The sequence below is a fragment of the Microplitis mediator genome, chromosome 2, assembly GCF_029852145.1.
Source record: "Microplitis mediator isolate UGA2020A chromosome 2, iyMicMedi2.1, whole genome shotgun sequence".
Classification (NCBI taxonomy): Eukaryota; Metazoa; Arthropoda; class Insecta; order Hymenoptera; family Braconidae; genus Microplitis; species Microplitis mediator.
In genome coordinates this window covers 14,571,033-14,592,383 of record NC_079970.1, presented here as the reverse complement: position 1 = coordinate 14,592,383, position 21,351 = coordinate 14,571,033, and the positions used below count along the sequence as shown (strand labels likewise).

Here is a 21,351-nt window from a genome sequence, read left to right as displayed (position 1 = left end):
GTTGTATTTTATTGTGCACAAAATAACCTGTAAATTTCACAGCTATTTTATATTTTAAAAGTATTCCTTTTATTACTTATGATGTATCAAATGTACCTCTACGACGTATGATTATAACTGGTCTTGTCATTACGATAGCACCTACAGTTCTTATCGGATCTTAATGAAATTTTCCACACTTATTCTATAGGCGATTATCTTGATCAAGTTCAAAGATAGGCTGAATCGTTCGAATAGTTGTGAAGTTATGGCTGTTTGAAATTTCCACGAGTTTTCGAAAAAATCAGTTTTTATTCACTGTTGAAGTTCATATAACATTAAAACTAAAACTGATAGACGATTCCAGTAAAAAGTATTTGAAAGCTTATCTAATAAGCTTTAATTAAAGACCTTAAACTTAATGTTATGACCATTTCTTCCAATAATTTGATAGCCTTAAATATTTTAATGGAATCAAAAAATGTTGTTAATATGGTTTTCATTTCACATAACTTATGCATTTCCCATTATGATACAATTTTGTCAGTTGTATTATAGTGTGAACAGAATAACCTGTAAATTTCACTGCTATTTTATATTTTAAAAGTATTTTTTTTATTATTTATGCTGTTTCAATCGTACCTGTACATCCTATAACTATAACTGATCTTGCCATCGTAATAGTAATTACAATTATGATCTCATACTAATTAAAATTTCTATACTTTGTTTACGTGAAGGTTAGTTTAGTACATTACCTATATAATGTTTTGTCAAATCAACTATCTGAAGTTCTCTGTCGAAAATAGTCGTTTTTTTTTTTACTCTCACTCTTAGAAAACGAGCCTAATTTCATATCATGACTATACACTAACATGTATCACAAGATATGTATGTATGATACTTTTTATTAATTGGAAAGTCTACCTTCCATTTCGGCTGCCGAATGGCCTTTTTTTTAAATTGAAAAGTCATTTATTCCTCATAGTAGAACAATAAAGATCTACTTTGTCAACGACGTTAAACTTGATAATTTAATATTTTAAGACGAATTTTTTTTTTTCAATAATAATTATGAAATATTTAAGAAAAATTAAGAAAAAAAGGTTAAATTGATCACATGTTGACCTTTAAACTCGAATAACTGTCAAAGGAGCAGTAGAGTTAGAGAAAAAACATAAGAGACAATTTATTTAGAGCGTTCACTTTCCTTCAAAAATATGTATCTCTTACCACGACATGTTAATTCCAAAATGAGATGTAAAATTCCAAAGTTGAAAAATTTTTTTTTCCATGTTATTTAAACGTAAAATAGAAATTTACGATGAGCGACCTTTCAAAATTGATATTAAGAGCTCCCGTTTTCACAGGCTTTTTTTTCATGACTAAGAAGATATTTCACTGCGGGTTTTGAAAAAAAAAAATAGTCGATTTTTTTGAACCGGTCTAATATATACTAATGTATTTAAAATATATAAAATATATACACTGTAAAAAATAAGGTACTGAAATCAAACTCCTTAAGAGTTTGACAAATTTCCGCTTCAGTGAAACCAAATTCGTTTGAACCAACGAAAACTAGTTTGTCTCAAGAAAATCGTTTTTATTGAATGAACATCTCTACTCGATTATGAGAAATTGATTAAGCGTTTATGTTAAAGTTTTTAAGTTTGACCGTAATTAAATTAACATTTGAACGAATAGTAAAATATATTTTAATTAAAATTTGGATGTACTTGATTTAAAAATAAAAACTTGTTGAAGCAAACTTTTCAATTTTAAGAAAGGGTATAGCCGGATTAATATGGGAATTCTGCCCCCATGGCTTTTTTGACTCAAACTTAGGGGGTCAATTTGGTGTCGAATGAAAATAATTCACCTCAATTTTTAGCTCTTTAACTCAAACGGTATTCGAGAATTTCAAAAAAACCTGTTTTTTCGAAATTATTTTTATTTTTATAGTAAAATTCGGAATTAATCAATGATAATTTTTTTCCAAATTCTTACGAGTCCAAAACATGAAAAAATCATATGATCGTGATTCTCAAACGGAAAGCCGATTTTTAACGGAGAAAAGAAAATTATAATCTTTTTTTTTTTAGCCTTTTTGAAATATGTCACTCACCAAAATTCGTCAGAAAAAGTCTTTCATACTCCTCTATACTCAGGAATTTTTTGAATTGGTGGAACAATTCAAAAAAAATTAAAAACTCATTTTTTTCTTAAAATCTTGCGTTTTAACAAACTTGTATTTTTTTTTAGTACAAATAAATGCGTAGAAAATTTTTTTTTTCCAAAAATATATCTTTGCAAAAGATAAATAAAAAGGCCATTCGGCAGCCGAAATGGAAGTAGATTTCTCATTGTTTAATTTTGTTCACTGTTCAAATAAAAGTTAATAATGAAATAAAATTTTTTTTTACATTTTCTTAAAAATTCTCGAGATACTAAAACAAAAAAAAACAAAAAATTATAAGTATCATGCCAAAAATTGAAGCTAACTAAATGATTTTCAGAAGAATTTTTGATGATAATACACTATATGTTTTGATTTGACATTATTTAAAGATACGTATGCATATATTCAAACTATCGGACCAATGGTATTCTGGACCCTATTCGAAAAATTATGATAGATTATGGTTTTAATGTTCGAGAATTCTACCATAAGGTCAAAGGCGATAATTGGCTTTCAATAAAATCTACTAATAAAATATTCTAAAATTAAAAATTGATTGCGATAGATCAAAGTGTCATACTTGAAATTAGTACTAATATTTGAAATAAATAGCCTATTAGAATATCAAACGACGAGTAGATATAGAGAATATTATCATCATAACTAATGTTAATCTTGTTATTGATATATCATATCATTTATACACTGTCGATAAAACAAAATTGTATATACCCACTGAATTGAGATGTATGGATTTTATAAGTGTCACACTGCGATAATATGAATTTAAGTAGCTCCATGAATGTACTAAGAAGTAGGAGAACTAATGCAATAGCAAAATTTCATTGAATGAATGGTAAAATAAGTAATTTCAGTGGTCTAGGCATATATATAGGCATGAAAATTAAAGCTTATTTGAAGAGCTTTCAGATGAATTTGATATAAAGTCGATAAGTTATCACATTCAAAAGATATTGAAGGAAGAATAAGTAAAAATATGAATTTTTGACATTTTGAAAATTTTGAAATGCTATAACTTCTAAACTAATCGACCGATTGAGCTCATTTTCAAACTCGAACATGGTAGTCACGCACAAAATACGTATACTAAGTTTTAAGGTGATCGGTTTGAAATTGTGGCTATAATCAAAGTGAAAACCTGCATAAAATTAGCTTTTATAATATTTTGTAAATGTTCAAAACCATTGATCTATTAGAAAAAATGGTCAAATCAATGAGCTGTATAGTCAAAATTGAAGGCAATCGAACGAGCTTTCATATAGAACAAACGAAAATAAGCTATCTCTTTCCGTTAAGAAGTTACATCCAGTTAAAGCGGCAAACAATTTTTTTTTGAAAATTTTACAAAATTTCAATTGACCATAACTCCTAAACTTATTGGCCGAATTGGCTCATCTTCGAACTCATCCAAGGTAATCGTCCATAGAATAAGTATACTCAGTTTCATTAAGATCGGTGTAGAATTGCGGACGCTATCGTTGGAGAACGGCGCGTTATATTGTATATATATATATATATATATATATATATATATATATATATATATAAATACATATATAAACTTTTGAACTGAATGTATTTCCTGACTCAGCTCGCCGAGCTGAGTTTAGAGGTAGCAAAATTTTTCGAAAATTCCATCATGAGGACAAATACAATAGTTAGATTTTTATGAAATCTACTAACATAAAAAATCAGTAGCCTACAGTCATTATAAGCGTTATTAATGATTTAAAAGACACTTAGAGGTAATACTTATTAGGGTGTCCCGAAAAAAAAACAAATATATTTTTTTTCAACGTCTTATGAGCTCAAAAGTTACTTTATAATATAAAAAAAATTCTCACCGAATTTCAGCCAGATATCTTTACAATTGAGCTATCAAAAAGGGGGGTCCCTTTTCCCATTTAAAATACAAGCGAAAATTTTTCATTTTAGTTTTTTGTTATTAAGACTATGAAAAAAAATTTTTTTTTTCCAATTCCACCTGGTATAATTTCATAGGAAATTAAATTCTCTACAAAAAGTGCTTATACATTATGTACGTTGAACAAACTGGGAAAAAGTTACGGGGCTTCAAAGATCAACTAAAAATTTAGTTTCATCAGTGTTAAATTATTTTTTATTATTTTTCATTTTTGATCTATAAAAATTTTTTTTTTCACATTTTGAGAAGCACGTTCTTGTAGGAAATTTAATTTCCTACAAAAAATATTTAACATCTTATATACGTCGAGTGGATGAGAAAAAAGTTACAGGTCTTTAAATGTCAACGAAAAATGAAGTTCATTTTTTCGTTGACAGTTAAGTTCAAAAATTTAAAATTTTTTAAACTTAACTTTTCGTTGACATTTCAAGCCCTGTAACTTTTTACTCATTCATTTGACGTATATATGATATCAGATACTTTTTGTAGGAGATTAAATTTTCTACATGAATGTGCTCGTCAAAATTTGAAAAAAAAAAAATTTTTTTGATGGAATAAAAATGAAACATAATTTTTAAAAAATTAACATTAAGGAAACTAAATTTTTGTTGATCTTTGAAACCCAGTGACTTTGTCCCAGTTCGTTTGACGTATATAATGCTTGAGCACTTTTTTGTAGAGAATTTAATTTCCTATGAAATTATACCAGGTGGAATTGGAAAAAAAAATTTTTTTTCATAGTCTTAATAACAAAAAACTAAAATGAAAAATTTTCGCTTGTATTTTAAATGGGAAAAGGGACCCCCCTTTTTGATAGCTCAATTGTAAAGATATCTGGCTGAAATTCGGTGAGGATTTTTTTTATATTATAAAGTAACTTTTGAGCTCATAAGACGTTGAAAAAAAATATATTTGTTTTTTTTTCGGGACACCCTAATAAGTATTACCTCTAAGTGTCTTTTAAATCATTAATAACGCTTATAATGACTGTAGGCTACTGATTTTTTATGTTTATCTTTTGCAAAGATATATTTTTGGAAAAAAAAAATTTTCTACGCATTTATTTGTACTAAAAAAAAATACAAGTTTGTTAAAACGCAAGATTTTAAGAAAAAAATGAGTTTTTAATTTTTTTTGAATTGTTCCACCAATTCAAAAAATTCCTGAGTATAGAGGAGTATGAAAGACTTTTTCTGACGAATTTTGGTGAGTGACATATTTCAAAAAGGCTAAAAAAAAAAAGATTATAATTTTCTTTTCTCCGTTAAAAATCGGCTTTCCGTTTGAGAATCACGATCATATGATTTTTTCATGTTTTGGACTCGTAAGAATTTGGAAAAAAATTATCATTGATTAATTCCGAATTTTACTATAAAAATAAAAATAATTTCGAAAAAACAGGTTTTTTTGAAATTCTCGAATACCGTTTGAGTTAAAGAGCTAAAAATTGAGGTGAATTATTTTCATTCGACACCAAATCGACCCCCTAAGTTTGAGTCAAAAAAGCCATGGGGGCAGAATTCCCATATTAATCCGGCTATACCCTTTAACTGAAACTCTTGAAACGTTTAGTTTGACAACTTCACATGTTTCAATGAAACAAAAGTAGTTTCCTATAATACCGAACGTGTCGTGTCAACCGACGAGTTTCTTGGGGAGAGAATCCGACGAGCTTGTAGGAATAATTTGACGCACTCACATTAAAACTGAAAAATATTCGACAAGAATATAAATGTATTCGTTACAAAATATCGAATTATATTTGAATGGAAGTCTTTATATTGTCGGTTAAATAAAAAAATTTATTTATAAAAAGAGTCACATATTTATCACGTTTAGATCAATGTATAAGCAATTGACTGTACATATCCATTCAATATGAGAACAAAGTACTAGAAGCACAACTAAACTCAAACTTTCCTACTGGTCCCGTAGCGTAGCGGTAAAGCGCCTGACTCTCGCGCGTAAGGTGCTGGGTTCGATTCCTCCGGATACCAATTCTACGATTATTTAATTTTTCACTAAAAACTGAGTATGTCAGAACTATTTGTAACGTGTAATGTATATAATACAATAATAATAATAATAATATAATGTAATCGTCCCAATACTTAATAAAAAAAAAATAATAATAATACTAATAGTAATAATAATAATAATAAAATCAAACATAAAATCAAAAATAAAAGAATACGTAAGAAAAAAAATTTGTTTTTAAATTAATCATTGATGAAATAATTAAAGGCAATATTCACTTGATGCAGATTACTGTTTTTTTGGATCAATGCAATACAGCAACTTGAAACAATTCGATTTTTTATTGAATCAATTGCAAGAACAGTTTCAACGGACCTACAAAAATATTACTTTCAACACTAAAATTCATTTGCTTTAATAAAATTTTGACTTAACTGAAAATTCATACTTTCAATCACCTTACAATTTACTTTGAGTGAAATTTTTAATTATTTTATATAAAACAAAAATCATTATTGTATCAACAGTTTCAATGACCTGAACTAATTTCTATTTTTTTTTAAATGAAAAAAGTTATTGAGTTATATCAAATACTATAGAGTTAGTTAAAACGACTTGGTACTAGTCCAGTCGGCAAGTGATTTAAATGGCGGTCCTAGTAGATTAAGCGAGGCGGAGACCGATTTTGACGATTTTTTTTTTGATTCCGCACTAAAAAAGGATTTCCAAAAAAGTTGAACAGGTTTCCCGTGTTGCTTTTGATTATTTAAATATTTAAAAATTAGTACTTAGTTAACTTTTAAATATCTCGGAAACTATAGGGAAATCGGGAAAAAAAATCAAGAATAAAATGTAGAGAAATAATCAAAGAAAAAAATGAAACCAATCCGAAGTCTATACGACTAATAGTTTACGAGATATGATTTTTTTAATGCAAATTAATTTTTCGCCGCGCGCGCGGGAGTAAACAATTACCTGGAACTTTTTGAAAAATGCATAAATTAATAAAAATTTTTTTCTAATTCGTAGTTCTTACAATTCAAGCCGATAAACGAAAAGTTTCAAATCGAAAAAATAATTTTTTCGATTTTTTACATTAAAAAAACCATTTTTTGGTTTTTTGGATTTAAAAAATCAAAATTACCAAAAAAATTTTTTTGATGCAAATACAATTATTCTATTAGTTAAAATATACTCCCTAAATAAAAAAATAATCTAAAAAAAATTTTTTTTCTACAAAAAACAATCGATTGAAAATTTTAAATTTTATGTCGCTGGCCCTATCCATTTAATGAGTAAGACAGAGATAGCAATATATGTCTGTCACTCTAATCGCTGGTCGAGCGCCGCTAGTGGGGGATTCACAATAATAATAAAGATATATACGGTGGTCATAATTCGAAATATCCAAATCGTTTTATTTTTTTTTTATACTCCAAACTTTTGTAATAGAAATTTTTTTTTTTATTCAAATTTTTTTTTTTTTCTTTAATTTCTTCTGTGTGTAAACAAATTTTTTTTTTTACAAAACTTTTTTTGCAAAAAAAAATTATTTATCTGAAAAATTAATTTTACAAAAATTTTTTTTTTATCTCAACTTTTTTTGCGTGAAAAAAATTATTTTTTTTTATCGATTGAAAATTATTCTTTGAAAATATATATTTCAAACAGTATATCTGCTGTAATTATAAAATTTGACATTTAAAAAATTTAAATATTAACTGTACTCCACGATGAAAGATTTAAAAATTTTACAGTAATCTAAGTTCAACCTTTTAGGAATCAATAAATATTTATTTTATTAATACTATTGTAAATAAGGAATGGTTTGGATATAAATTACAATCATTTTTAAAAATATTGAGATTTATTTAAGAACATTAAGTACAAGTTAAATTACTTTTATATCACGTTAAAAATTTGTTTACACACAGAAGAAATTAAAGAAAAAAAAAAAAATTTGAATAAAAAAAAAAATTTCTATTACAAAAGTTTGGAGTATAAAAAAAAAATAAAACGATTTGGATATTTCGAATTATGACCACCGTATATATCTTTATTATTATTGTGAATCCCCCACTAGCGGCGCTCGACCAGCGATTAGAGTGACAGACATATATTGCTATCTCTGTCTTACTCATTAAATGGATAGGGCCAGCGACATAAAATTTAAAATTTTCAATCGATTGTTTTTTGTAGAAAAAAATTTTTTTTTAGATTATTTTTTTATTTAGGGAGTATATTTTAACTAATAGAATAATTGTATTTGCATCAAAAAAATTTTTTTGGTAATTTTGATTTTTTAAATCCAAAAAACCAAAAAATGGTTTTTTTAATGTAAAAAATCGAAAAAATTATTTTTTCGATTTGAAACTTTTCGTTTATCGGCTTGAATTGTAAGAACTACGAATTAGAAAAAAATTTTTATTAATTTATGCATTTTTCAAAAAGTTCCAGGTAATTGTTTACTCCCGCGCGCGCGGCGAAAAATTAATTTGCATTAAAAAAATCATATCTCGTAAACTATTAGTCGTATAGACTTCGGATTGGTTTCATTTTTTTCTTTGATTATTTCTCTACATTTTATTCTTGATTTTTTTTCCCGATTTCCCTATAGTTTCCGAGATATTTAAAAGTTAACTAAGTACTAATTTTTAAATATTTAAATAATCAAAAGCAACACGGGAAACCTGTTCAACTTTTTTGGAAATCCTTTTTTAGTGCGGAATCAAAAAAAAAATCGTCAAAATCGGTCTCCGCCTCGCTTAATCTACTAGGACCGCCATTTAAATCACTTGCCGACTGGACTATACCTTCCCTCAAGAAACTCTCAGTTGAAGCAAAATATACTGTCAAACGTAGAGGGCGGTAGACTCAAATGCTTGACGCGCTTGGCTGTATCCAAACGCACGGAGTACTTGAGCCAAACGAATCTGGTTTGACGTCAGGAATCTTTTTTTACAGTGTACGAAAATCGGCCAAAAGTTAGCTATTTAAAATATATTTTTTATACATATTTTATATATATTTACATATTTTTTATGTATTTTCAATAAATTTTTTTATATGAAAAATATATTTTTTTTATATTTTAACATATATTTTTTTAATAAATTTTTTTCATGGGGGTATGTATGTCAAATAATAAAAGATGTAAGGTATTATTTGATTCACAACTACATTCTAAATCACATCCCAGAAGAGGAATAAATAAATAACTAGAAATTTTTGTAGGCTAAGCCTTCTGGCAATACTTACCCGGCAGAGATAGTATAAGAATTATGGAAGTATTTAAGCTCCATCCTTACCTTACAAGCACGTAAGTTTTAGTCTTTAAAATGTTAAGAATAATTTACTGACGTTATTCTAGACATTATTTGACTTTAGTACAGCTTTCGGAGGCTCTATGGTACTATTGCTAATTGCCCTCGATTCAACTTGATTTGTATCGAGGAATTAAATAACCGAGGAAAGATATTATTCTTCTTTGAATCTAAAGGGCGGTGTTACAATAAAGAAGTGTAGTGTAAAAATCAACTGACGTTTATTGTATCGAAGTACAACTCTAACTTACGGGTTTAAGTACAGGCATGTCAAATAACATAGCTTTTTGTTTGCCGCTTAAGTTGTAAGTTGCACTAGAATGAAAATAAGTGGGTGTTACTACAGGAATGTAAAGGGTAAATAAATTCAATTTATCGTATTCTTCTTGAATTTGGACGTATACACTTTACTCCTTGGCCGTAAGACTATCATACTTACATATAGGTACAACATCAACTTTTTATGCTCTTGTTATTTATAATACACAGTAAATTGATCATTGTTCTTTTTTTTATTGTATATTCTATAATTAAGTACACTCCAACGGGACTATCAAATGTCTCGTGGTAACTTATATACTTATTTGCATATCCGAAAAAAAATCTGTGCGAACATTAGGAAATGGTTTAACTGCCACTTCAAAATATTTGTTTATTTATAAATAATTTGTAATTGCAATTTATAATTGCGCTGGTTTATGTAAAATGAAATACAATCAAAAAAAAAAAAAAAAGAGAGAGGAACAGACAATATTCGCTTATGCATCCAGATAAATTATAATATATCACCTTACTGTACACATATATGTTTTTCAATTAGTTAATTAAAATATTTACAATATTTCATAACTAATATTTATTTAACTATTCTGTCACAAAAATTTTCTATCAAGTCTAATTTGATTTTATCGTTTTCTTTTTGTTTTTGAGTATTAATTTATAATGAGTCATCCACATCATAAAACTATTAATAGTGAACTTGAAAATTTTAATTATTTGTTTCATTTATCTTTAACAAGTCTTTTAAGAAAATGGAATCTTTCAAGTTATTTCATACATGATAGATTTCTTTATCAGAATAGACGTGTATATCGAGCTTTCACTAGATGGAACCAACAATCCAATTGGGAATTGTATACAATGCTATTCAAAACTATCGGTTTTTATTTATCAATTATTTCTTTAAATTAAAAAATTAAATTTTTTTAAAATAAATCGTTGCTAATTGTAAGCTCGATTACTTCTAGCAGATCCGAATGACGGTAAATTACGATAATTACCGTAATTTACCGCAATTTACGGTATCCAGCAGAATTACCATAATTTACGGTAAAATGCAGCAATGTACCGCAAATTACGGCATTCACAGTGTTTTGTCGCAAATTACGGTACATTTAGAAAAATTGCTACATTTTACCGTAAATTACGGCGAATTACCGTATTTTACCACAAATTACGGTAATTCTTCTGAATACCGTAAATAACGGTAATTACCGTAATTTACCATTATTCGGATCTGCTAGGGATTTTAGCTATTATTTTATAATATTTTTTCCTATATAAATATTATTATCGCCAACACTAATGTGTATTTTGTTCATGATTATACTTATTATTTTTTTTTAATAATAAATGGTTTTTCTCGATCAACTTCAGAGTCGAATTTACAATTTTTCACTGTCTAGAGAATACAATGATGAAATGTTAATTACAGATTTTCTTCGTGAGCCATTATTATACCTATCGATATTATTATTATTATTATTATTATTATTATCATTATTATTATCATTATTATTATTTTACTAGTATTATTAATGTAATAGTTAAATAGTAATCCTTTTATCATATCTTTTTACTTGCAAATTGACTTTCTTCTTCAGTTTCTTAATTTAATAAGGACTTTTTTTTATCGAGTATTATGAAGTTGACATAATATTACTTGATTATAATCATTATTATCAATCATTTGTAAAAATTTTTACGTTCATTATTACCCTAGTAGATCCAAATTACGGTAAATTACAGTAATTACCGTGATCTACGGTATCCAGCAGAGCTGCCGCAATTTACGGTAATTTACGAGATTTTACTGTGAATAACGGCAAGTTGCGGTAAATACGGCAAAATACGGTTATTTATTGCAAATTGCGGTAAATTGCCGTATTTTTACCGTAATCGGATCTACTAGGATATTCATAGATATAGTTTTCTAAGTTATTATGAAAGTGATAAAATGAATAATTTAAAGTTGTTCATTAACATAAATGTTTAATAAATAAAATTTTTTAAAAAATTTTATGAAGAAAAAGACTCACGAAGATTTATTTTAAAATTTGGCAACGAAGAAATATTTATGAAAGGTTGGAATTAGCTAAATAGAAACTTATGTATCAAAATAAGTTTATAAAAATATATCAAGAAATCATAAATATTTATTCTATCAGTTGTTTACTGTATTTTTTCATATATCCTTCACAACTGTAACATTATACGTTGCTTTTAATTTAAATATACATTTACTATATACATATTATAAATTTATTTCACCAAATAAATGTACAACAATATATTTTTTTAATCTAACTTTCGGCATCTATGGAAAGGAGAGCTATTTATATCAACTTATGAAACATTATATTTAAATATTTGATTATAATTATTCAAGATATTATTTACTATTCATTGGTTCTTATGAATAATAATTTTATTATTTAATAATTTTTACTACACAATTACAATCAATTTTATAATATAAATGCAGTCGCTCGAGTATAAATTATTTATACAAATATTTACACCAGTGATAATAAACAAGTCATTCATTTATATGTTTCACCAATCTCAAATAGTGAACAATTTTTAGTTATTTGAAATTATTTTATTGTTTACAATTTAAGTTTAATAAAACTAATCAACATAGTTATATATGGAAAGATCATCCCCTTTCGACTTTGTAGTTATAATTGTATCATTTCCTATAAAATCGATTTGCTTCTCTCGTAATTGAATGAAACGGTTGAATAAAATTAAGTGCGTTAAATTCCTAAAGCCAAGAGTAGCAAGACTTGTGGTACATGAACAAAGTGGTGTTGAATTAACGTTGTTGAGGATAGAGTGTGATGAATACCAGACAAAGGAACAATGTTGTAATATTACAATTGGAGATGCAGTCACCATTAAAACTTGATGTACGTGTGACGCTTACTGACACAGATGCGTCAGCGACGCCAGCAGGTGAACGAACAATCAGCGTCCACTCGCCTGAATGTGACAATTGGACGGCGTCAATTTGTAATGTTGTTTTGAAACATGCCTCTATTTCACCATTCTGCAAACAAATCAGGAAAAAAAAAAACAAAAAAGATAATTAACGAATGAAAAAAAAATATTGATAAATAATAATCGATGGTTGAGATTAAAAATACACGCGCTGATAGAAGGATTTCTTAGCATTTAAAAACAATTTTTAGTACACGGAGAGAATTGATGGTAACAATTAAAATATATTATGGGAATGGTTCCCATAATGCATGGTAACAGGTTTTTTTGAAATGTTGATTATAGGAACGGCACCCATGTAGTTATCATTACTATAATATTATGGTGATCGTTAATATATATAATATATGATAACCATTGCCATAATATATGGTAACCGTTACCATAACATTATAGTCAACATTACCATCTATATGGTAACCATTACCATCTATATGGTAACCATTACCATCTATATGGTAACCATTACCATAATATATGGTAACCATCACAATAATATCATAGTATAATGGGAACGATTACCATAATACACTGGTCACAAAAATTAAAGGATATAAAAAAAATTCGAAATTTTTGGGTGATTTTCAACATGCTGTAACTCGGTGAAAAATGGTCGTAGAAAAAAAAAAAAGCAAATTGTAGCCTCAAGTTTTTAGTTTTCAGATCTGGACTTCAAAATTTTTTATCGTGCACGGTTCCGGAGGAATCTTAAGAAAACCGACGAAAGAAAAATTTTCAAAAATTTTGCTCGTCTTCCAACAAGTCTATGGGCTTCAATAAATTTTTTTGGATAATCCGACCTTACGACTCTTTTAGAAAATTTTATGCCCTTCAATTTGGCGGCCCAAAAAAGTCCCTATGTGCTGCCGAGTTATCATTGATCAAAGCAAAAAAGTCCATTTTGGCTTTGATAATCAATAACTCCGGACGTATTGGTCGTACAGAGAATGGAAGTAGGGTTTTGAAAACTGAGAAACATTTTCTATAAGGCGAATATAGTGGCTTTTTATAGAAAAATTTTTTTTGAAGCGATAATGTTTATTAAAAAACAGGTCAAAATTCGCATATTTAAGGATATTCGGAAATCTTGCTATAACTTTGGATGTAACGGATAAACAAAGGATATCGTCATTCTTCTTTCAATCTCAAAGTGTCCTGAAAAAACCCTGAAAATTTCAAAGCGCTGCGATTTTTCTTTCTTAGTGTCCCGAAGCTTTAGATTTAGCCGAAAATCTCATAATTAGCGATTCTTTGGTTTTCAGTCATTTCTTCAATGTCAAAAAGTTTTTTTTAGCGACAAGCTTCATTTTTTCAATCAAAAACAGTAATTCTTCAAAAAATTGGAAAAAAAAAATTTGTTCAAAAATTTTTTTTTTTTTAAGAAAATCGATTTTTTCAAATTTTTTTTTTTATGGCATTACTTAATTCAAATAATCAAATTGATACTTTATACTTTTAAATTGCTGCCGAAACCTTTGAACATTTTTTAAGTATTCCCTGATTAAACAAAATGATTAAAAATGATTTAAAATGATTTGTTTTTTAATCATTTTAAATACTTTTTAATCCTTTAAATCATTTCTAATCCTGTCTCTTATGGACATTTAACGTGTGAAATCATTTTTAATCATTTTGTTTAATCAGGGTTGGGGATTTAAGTTTGATTGATAGTTAACAGAATAAAAATTTAATAACTTTGATATTAAAAAGTTGTCATATTATTTGATAAATATATATATTTATTGGAACTATATACATAATTAAATATTTATAGGTTTCTGGCAATAAAGTCTGATCAGATTTAATCATACATAGACATATATAACTACATATAAGTTTACATCAGTCATGTCTGATCAGATCCAATCATATATAAACTTATGCACGACTATACATGAATTTATATTAGCCATGTCTGATCAGATCTAATCATGTATAGACTTATATATGATTATATATGGGGTTATAACAGCTAGGTATGATTATATCTAATTATATATAGACTTTATAGACTCATATATAATCAGATCTGATCATATATAGACTTGTATATAATTATATATGGGGTCATAACAGCCAGGTATGATCAGATCTAACTATATATAGACTTATATATAAATAGATCTGATCATATATAGACTTATGTATGATCATATATGGGGTAATAGCAGCCAGGTATGATCAGATCTAATTATGTATGGGGTCATATATAATTATATATGACCCCATATATAATCATGCATGATTATCTATAACTTCATATATGATTAGACAAAATCTTTTTTCATCGGGTAATTGTAATTTTTAATTTTAGATAAAATTTTTCAATATCTAATGATGATTAATATAAATTTAAAAATTATATTTTTGTTTACATAATTGTACTTTTTATTTAGCGGGACAAAATCATTTTTAGATTCAAATTAAGCAAAAATTACAGTTTTAAAATAAAAATTATCAAAGTCGTGAGAGATTTTTCAATTTTTTAAGTAATTATCTTTACGAAGGATTGTAATTACCATGATAAATGAAAATTACGATCCACACAGTAATAATTGAAATCAAAAATTAATTTTCTGTAAATCATCGTAATTTTTTTTATGGATTGTAATTTCTCATTTGAGATAGCAAATTTTTAGTCATGGTTGTAATTACTATTTAATTTTCAGCGGCATTTTTCTCCGTGTATGTAATATATATTATTACTATCTAACATCGCAATTTTAACAAAGACTTTTTGGATTAAAAATTATTTCAAAAATTACAATGCTAACATCGTAAAAAGAATAAAATAAATATCACAATTCAAAAACTATATTTATCTTGTTATTTACTTTTAAATAAAATAAATATTACAGTGTTATGATACGATGTAAGTAATTGTGTCCACTGTAAGAGGCGTTCTCGTGACTTATGACTGTTTATTTATATTGTTTACATGGACCTTCAAAACTTTCTCAATTGGAGGGTTTTTATGTGGCCAAGTGGTCCAAGGCGTTGGACACTTCGCTTTCGAGAGGTCTCGTGTTCGAATCCAACCCCCGAGCATTTATTAATTTATAATTTTATTTAAAATTTTTATTACTTCAAATTAAAAAATGTTCACATCGTAATTTATATTAAAGGGCATAAGAATTTGTGATATTTGTTTGAAGTACTATTTTTTAAATGAAATTTCCAATGCTAAATCGTAAAATTATGATTTTAAAAGCATAAAGGAAAAATGTGAAGGAAAAATTACGATGTTAGTATCGTAAATTTAATTGTAATTTTTTTCCGTGTAGAGATTATGATTTTTATATACCGTATATTATTTTAAATAAAAAATAGTATCAAGTATTTAGCAAAGGTGGGCACGTCGTTCTATCATTCATATATCTCATCCGACGGTCTTAGACACGCCACAGCGATAAATACTACCTAAAAGACTATATGCGAAGGACGAGTAAGGGAGGAGACAGGCATAAAATAAAATAAATGCATCGGACGAGATTTCCGTTTCATCACGTAGGAAAATTTCACTAATGGTGGTGAAAAAGTTTCTTTAAATTTTTTTTATTTAAAATACTGATTAACTCCGAATTGAATTTTCGAATGAAATTTTTATGCTTACATTTAACGTGAAATCATAATTATTATTAAAACAACGTTATTGAGTTTTTAAATGCTTTCCTTTAACGTGGTTATATTGTGATGTCCGCTAAGTAATTAAGACTTCAAAAGAGAATTATTGAAAATTAACGAAAGTTAAAAGAAAGTTTAAGAGGTTTAAGAGATCTTAAGGGTTTTGTAATGTTGAATATCGTTGGCCTGCAGGCAACGAAACAAAGTGAATGGAGAGACATTGGAGGATAATTTACCTCGACTTCTAAGACTCGAACATCATCTCGGGCGTTGCCCCCGGGTACATAGACACTCTCGGAAGACAGCCAGAGGAGCTTCGTATAAGAAGGTTCTGCACAAAATTCGACAGCGACTTCTAAAGCGTCGCCTTCCTTTGCAGACACCGACTGCATCGTTGGATTTACCATTGGTCGACCTGAAATTTAAATTTAAATATTTCTATTTACATATATATCTATATCTATGTATTGATATATTTATATTAAATCCATGTATCGATATTGCTTTTCGTATGTCACAATCAATCCGGTTACTCTTGTCCCATAGCCTCAACTAAATCCGCCGCATGTATCGAATCTCGTAAATAGAATTGAGTTTTGTCGTATTTGCGTTTCGTGAGTAATCGAATAAAATCGGTCGATCGACGACGAAAGTCCATATAAAAAGCAACTACATTTTCCACATTAAATTGAAACTTGTGAGTGTATAAACAAAATATATACCGACAAAAAAGTTTAAAAGTCGTGTTTTTAAAGATAAGTGTAGAATTATATTTACGTGGCAACTAGCTGTAAAAGAGTTTGTATGATATGATTCAAAGTGTTTTAGTATGCACTTCAGTTAATTGAACTGTAGGATATTCTAACTTTTTTCTTTTTAACTAATTTGCGAATATACTCTTAATCTGCATGGATTTCTCGCTTCGCAAAATCAGCTTTCTGACCTCGACCGATTCATTTGCACTCTCTTCTCAAAGTAAAGTGTATGTATAGTAGAGAACACATACAATTTGAGGGAAAGTAATTCATGAATATTCCTGCGTAGAATTACACTTGAATATATCTTGAATACCGTTTCGAGAATATGGTAAAAGAGAAACATATATGTGGGCAAATGTATAAAAGCATTTATTAAGATTATTATTCAACTAAATTTCATCAAGCAATGTAACAAATTTTCTGGTATTAAATTAACTAACCAACATTTTTAATTAATATCATTTTTTAAAATTACAGATATTTAAATTATTCAACTGATGTATTAATTATTTTTTATGTCAATTATTTTTATTTAATACTTTTATTTATCCACGTTTAGTTACACACCATCAATTTATGCGTGAAATCATCAAAGGAAATGAAATCAAAAGCCATTATTTCCAGATGCACGAACACTGGGAATGTTCATAATCAATTGAACTTTGATATTAATCAACGCTCAAACATCATACGTTATAAAAAAATATTATTTTAATTTTTTAACTTCTCACTATGGAAATTAAAAATTTTAAACAAAAAAGAAGTTATTGGTTTCGGTTTGACTTTCGAAAATCGAGCTTTCATCAGATCTCGGCGTTTTGAGGTTCTAGAAAGCTATTCTGACCATTTTCAGATGGTCCTTCGAGCGGGCGTGTGTGTGTGTATATCTAAACTTGTGTACTTCAAAAAAAGTAATACCAACTAATAATTATAAAATTGTGTGGTAAAGAAACCAGAGGATTTTCCGTACTACATTGAGTAGTTACTGAGCCTACAAATTTTGACCCCAGTCGCATTGTAAATAGAACTGCTACAGTAAAGATTAATTTTATACAGTGTCATTCACGTTACTCCCTTTGTTGATACGACACGAAAAAAAATAATCGGTAGCAGCTATCCCGCATGAAAATACCATATATGATAAATGTATATGGAAAAATATATAATCAATGTGGGATTATATAAGTGCCCTCGCAGATTTGAATCACGGTGGAAACACCGTGGAAGTGTAAACACCGTGGATCCACCGTGGTTACACGGTGGGTTTGTTCCATTTCACCACCGGGGATACACAGTGTATCCACTGTGATTATGCGGTGTATCCACCGTGATTCCACGGTGGCTTTATGCTATTTCATCACCGTGGTTCCACGCTGTATCCACCGCGTAATCACAGTGAAAACAACGTGTATAAACGGTGGTAAAGCCACCGTGGAATCATGGTGGATACACCGCGTAATCACAGTGGTAAAATGGAACAAACCCACCGTGTTTCCACCGTGATTCAAATCTGCGAGGGTGGCCAAAAACGATATACCCGAGTAGAATTCTGGCTAATGAAGATGAGTTTAGAGCCAGTCACTAGCTCAGCATTACTAGCTAGCAGATTTAGCTAATAACGAGCTCACCGTTGGCTAATTTTTGTTTCAAGAATATTTTTAGCTCACCGATATCTCGTGAGTGAACAATATTTAATATTTACAGATGGCGCTGTACAAAAATGAAATCTTGACTCACTAGTGCCTTACAGCTAGCTCAAAATAATTATTTATAGATGGCGTCGTTTTCAAGTCAAAAGACGACTCACCACAAGCCGATAGCTGGCCATTATCTATGATTTACAAATGGCGCTCTGTAGAAATCTAACGCTGACTAATCATTACCTCACAGCTAGCTCAAAATAATTATTGATAGATGGCGTCGTTTTCAAGTCAAAAGACGACTCACTGCAAACTGATAGCTGGCCATTATCTATGATTTACAAATGGCGCTATAAAAAAAAGAATTTACTGATTTGTTATTGGTTTTTATCTAGATAATACTTATTGTTCTAGACAGAAAAAAAGGATTTCTTGACGCAGAAAATTTTCACTTGTCCTAGGAAAAATTTTACATCATGAAATGAAAATGAAAATTTTCTGGGAGCGAGAAAAACCTTTTTGGAACAAAAAAATTTTTTTAATCTCACGAAATTTTACGATCCATTATTTAGAAGGTTAAATAATATTGTAACCAATTTATACTCAGCTTAATAAGCATCAACTTAGTAAATAACAATAAATCAACCTAACCTCAAATAAGTATAGACGACGCTACATAAAAATGTAACTGGAACTCACCAGTATCTCATGGTTATCCAACGAAAATTGGTTACAGATGAAGCTGTACAAAAGCTGAAATTTACCTCATCAGTATCTCATAGTTATCTTGTCGCTAATAGTTACAGGTGGCGCTACATAAAAATATAACTGCAACTCATTAGTATCTCATGGTTGTCTAGTTAACATTAGTTACAGATGGAACTGTATAAAAAATAAAATTCACCTCGCCCATATCTCATGGTTATCTTGTCGCTAATAGTTACAGGTGGCGCTGCATAAAAATATAAATGTAACTCACCAGTGTCTAATGGGTGTCCAGTAATTATTAGCTATAGATGGAGCTGCTTGAAAAATAAATTTCACCTCACCAGTATCTTATAGTTGTCTAGTCACTATTAGTTACAGATAGCACTGTATAAAACATATATGGATCATCAAATTGTAGTCGATTTCAACGAGCAGTAGCAGCCCAGTGGATAACACGCGAGACTCATCATCCCAAGGATCCGGGTTCAACTCCTGTCACCGACCAACTGGACATCACGATTAATTCGATGATAAACTCATAAAAAAATTAATCTAAATACCAATTGTAAAGCCAGTGTAAAAAAAAAAAAAAAAAAATTTATTTTTTTTTTTTCAATTTCCGAGTCATCGTGAACTCATATTTTTAAGCTAGCCACTGGCTACTTTTCATATCTTGTCATTAGCTCATTTTTTTTGCCAGCGATTAGCTATTTATAATTGCACACTTACTACCTCATTGTTTTAACCTAGCTATTGGATATATGTTTGAATCTATCCACTGGCATGTTTTGATCAGTCAGCCATCGGCTAAGATGGCGTTACATAGTGAGGTTATGGCTGGCCAATTCTATTAGGCAGTGATGAGGTATAACTAAAATCTGTTAGCTACGGGCTGGCCACCTATGAGTTTTAATTCTACTCGGGATATATTTTCTTACATATAGTATAGTAAGTTTCAATATAATTAATTATATACGTAAGTGTATAAGTTAATACATGTATTATATATGTTTATAATCATAATATGTAAACTTATAAGTTAGCACATATATGGTTTACATATATTGATAATTATATATGTAAATTTGTAAGCTAGCATACACGGAAAGAAATTTTCTTTAAAAATTACCGTTAAATTCACTGTAATCGTGGGACGAATGGCACGACCTAATCATTTGTCGGTAAGTGAGATAATTTTTAACTTTTTTTCAACAAATTTTACCGTAGTCTACTGTCAATTTTATTCGGTTTTCGGTAAATTTCATAAAGTTTACCACAAAATAAATAAATTTTTTTGTAATTTTTATTTCAAAAATGGTAATAAATAAAAGCGCCGCATTATGTCCCACGATTACAGTGAATTTAACGGTAAGTTTTAAAGAAAATTTCTTTCTGTGTATATATATTCTGAACACAATTAGCCCACAGAAAGTAGTCAGTTTTACATGGATTTACAAAATCAAATAGAAACACCTTTGATTTTGCTCCAATCGTTTTTTTTCGATACCCAATAGGATATTAAGAAATTCTAGAAAGAATCAAAAGACGCTCGCCATTTGTTTATAAATAATAAGCATTTGAAAAAAATGTAAATTGAATAATTTTTTTCTCAGAACCTATTGGTTTTAGGTTTTTGAGGTCCACAGATAAATTGTAGAGCTTAAAAAGAAGAATATGTTACTTTTTTTTAAATCCCCGTCCGATCAGTAGCACCGAAGTTATAAATAATTGAAATTTCGGCTTATTTTTATAAACAAATGGTGTATCTTTTGAACAAATGATCAGATCGCTCTGAAATTTTAACCACTTATTTGTTACATTGAAATAAACATTTTTTTAAGTTGGTCGGAATTTAAAAAAAAAATTTTGATTTTTTAGAGCCAAAAATGTACTTCAACTTCACGCGACAATATCTTTTGCTCTATTAACTTCCTGG

General features: G+C 28.5%; 1 protein-coding gene across 4 annotated transcripts in view; it reads right to left on the bottom strand.

The window, feature by feature from the left end:
• Positions 1–9,623: 9,623 nt before the first annotated feature.
• Positions 9,624–21,351, bottom strand: part of LOC130662889 (hemicentin-2) — a 491,796-nt gene continuing 480,068 nt past the window's right edge. For all 4 annotated transcript variants that reach the window (XM_057461842.1, XM_057461841.1, XM_057461839.1 and 1 more), the window contains 2 exons: positions 16,546–16,724; positions 9,624–12,734 (listed from right to left, as the gene is read on the bottom strand). In XM_057461842.1, coding sequence (XP_057317825.1) covers positions 12,501–12,734; positions 16,546–16,724 — 413 coding nt within the window. In that variant the 3' untranslated portion in view covers positions 9,624–12,500. The remainder of the gene's footprint in view (positions 12,735–16,545; positions 16,725–21,351) is intronic.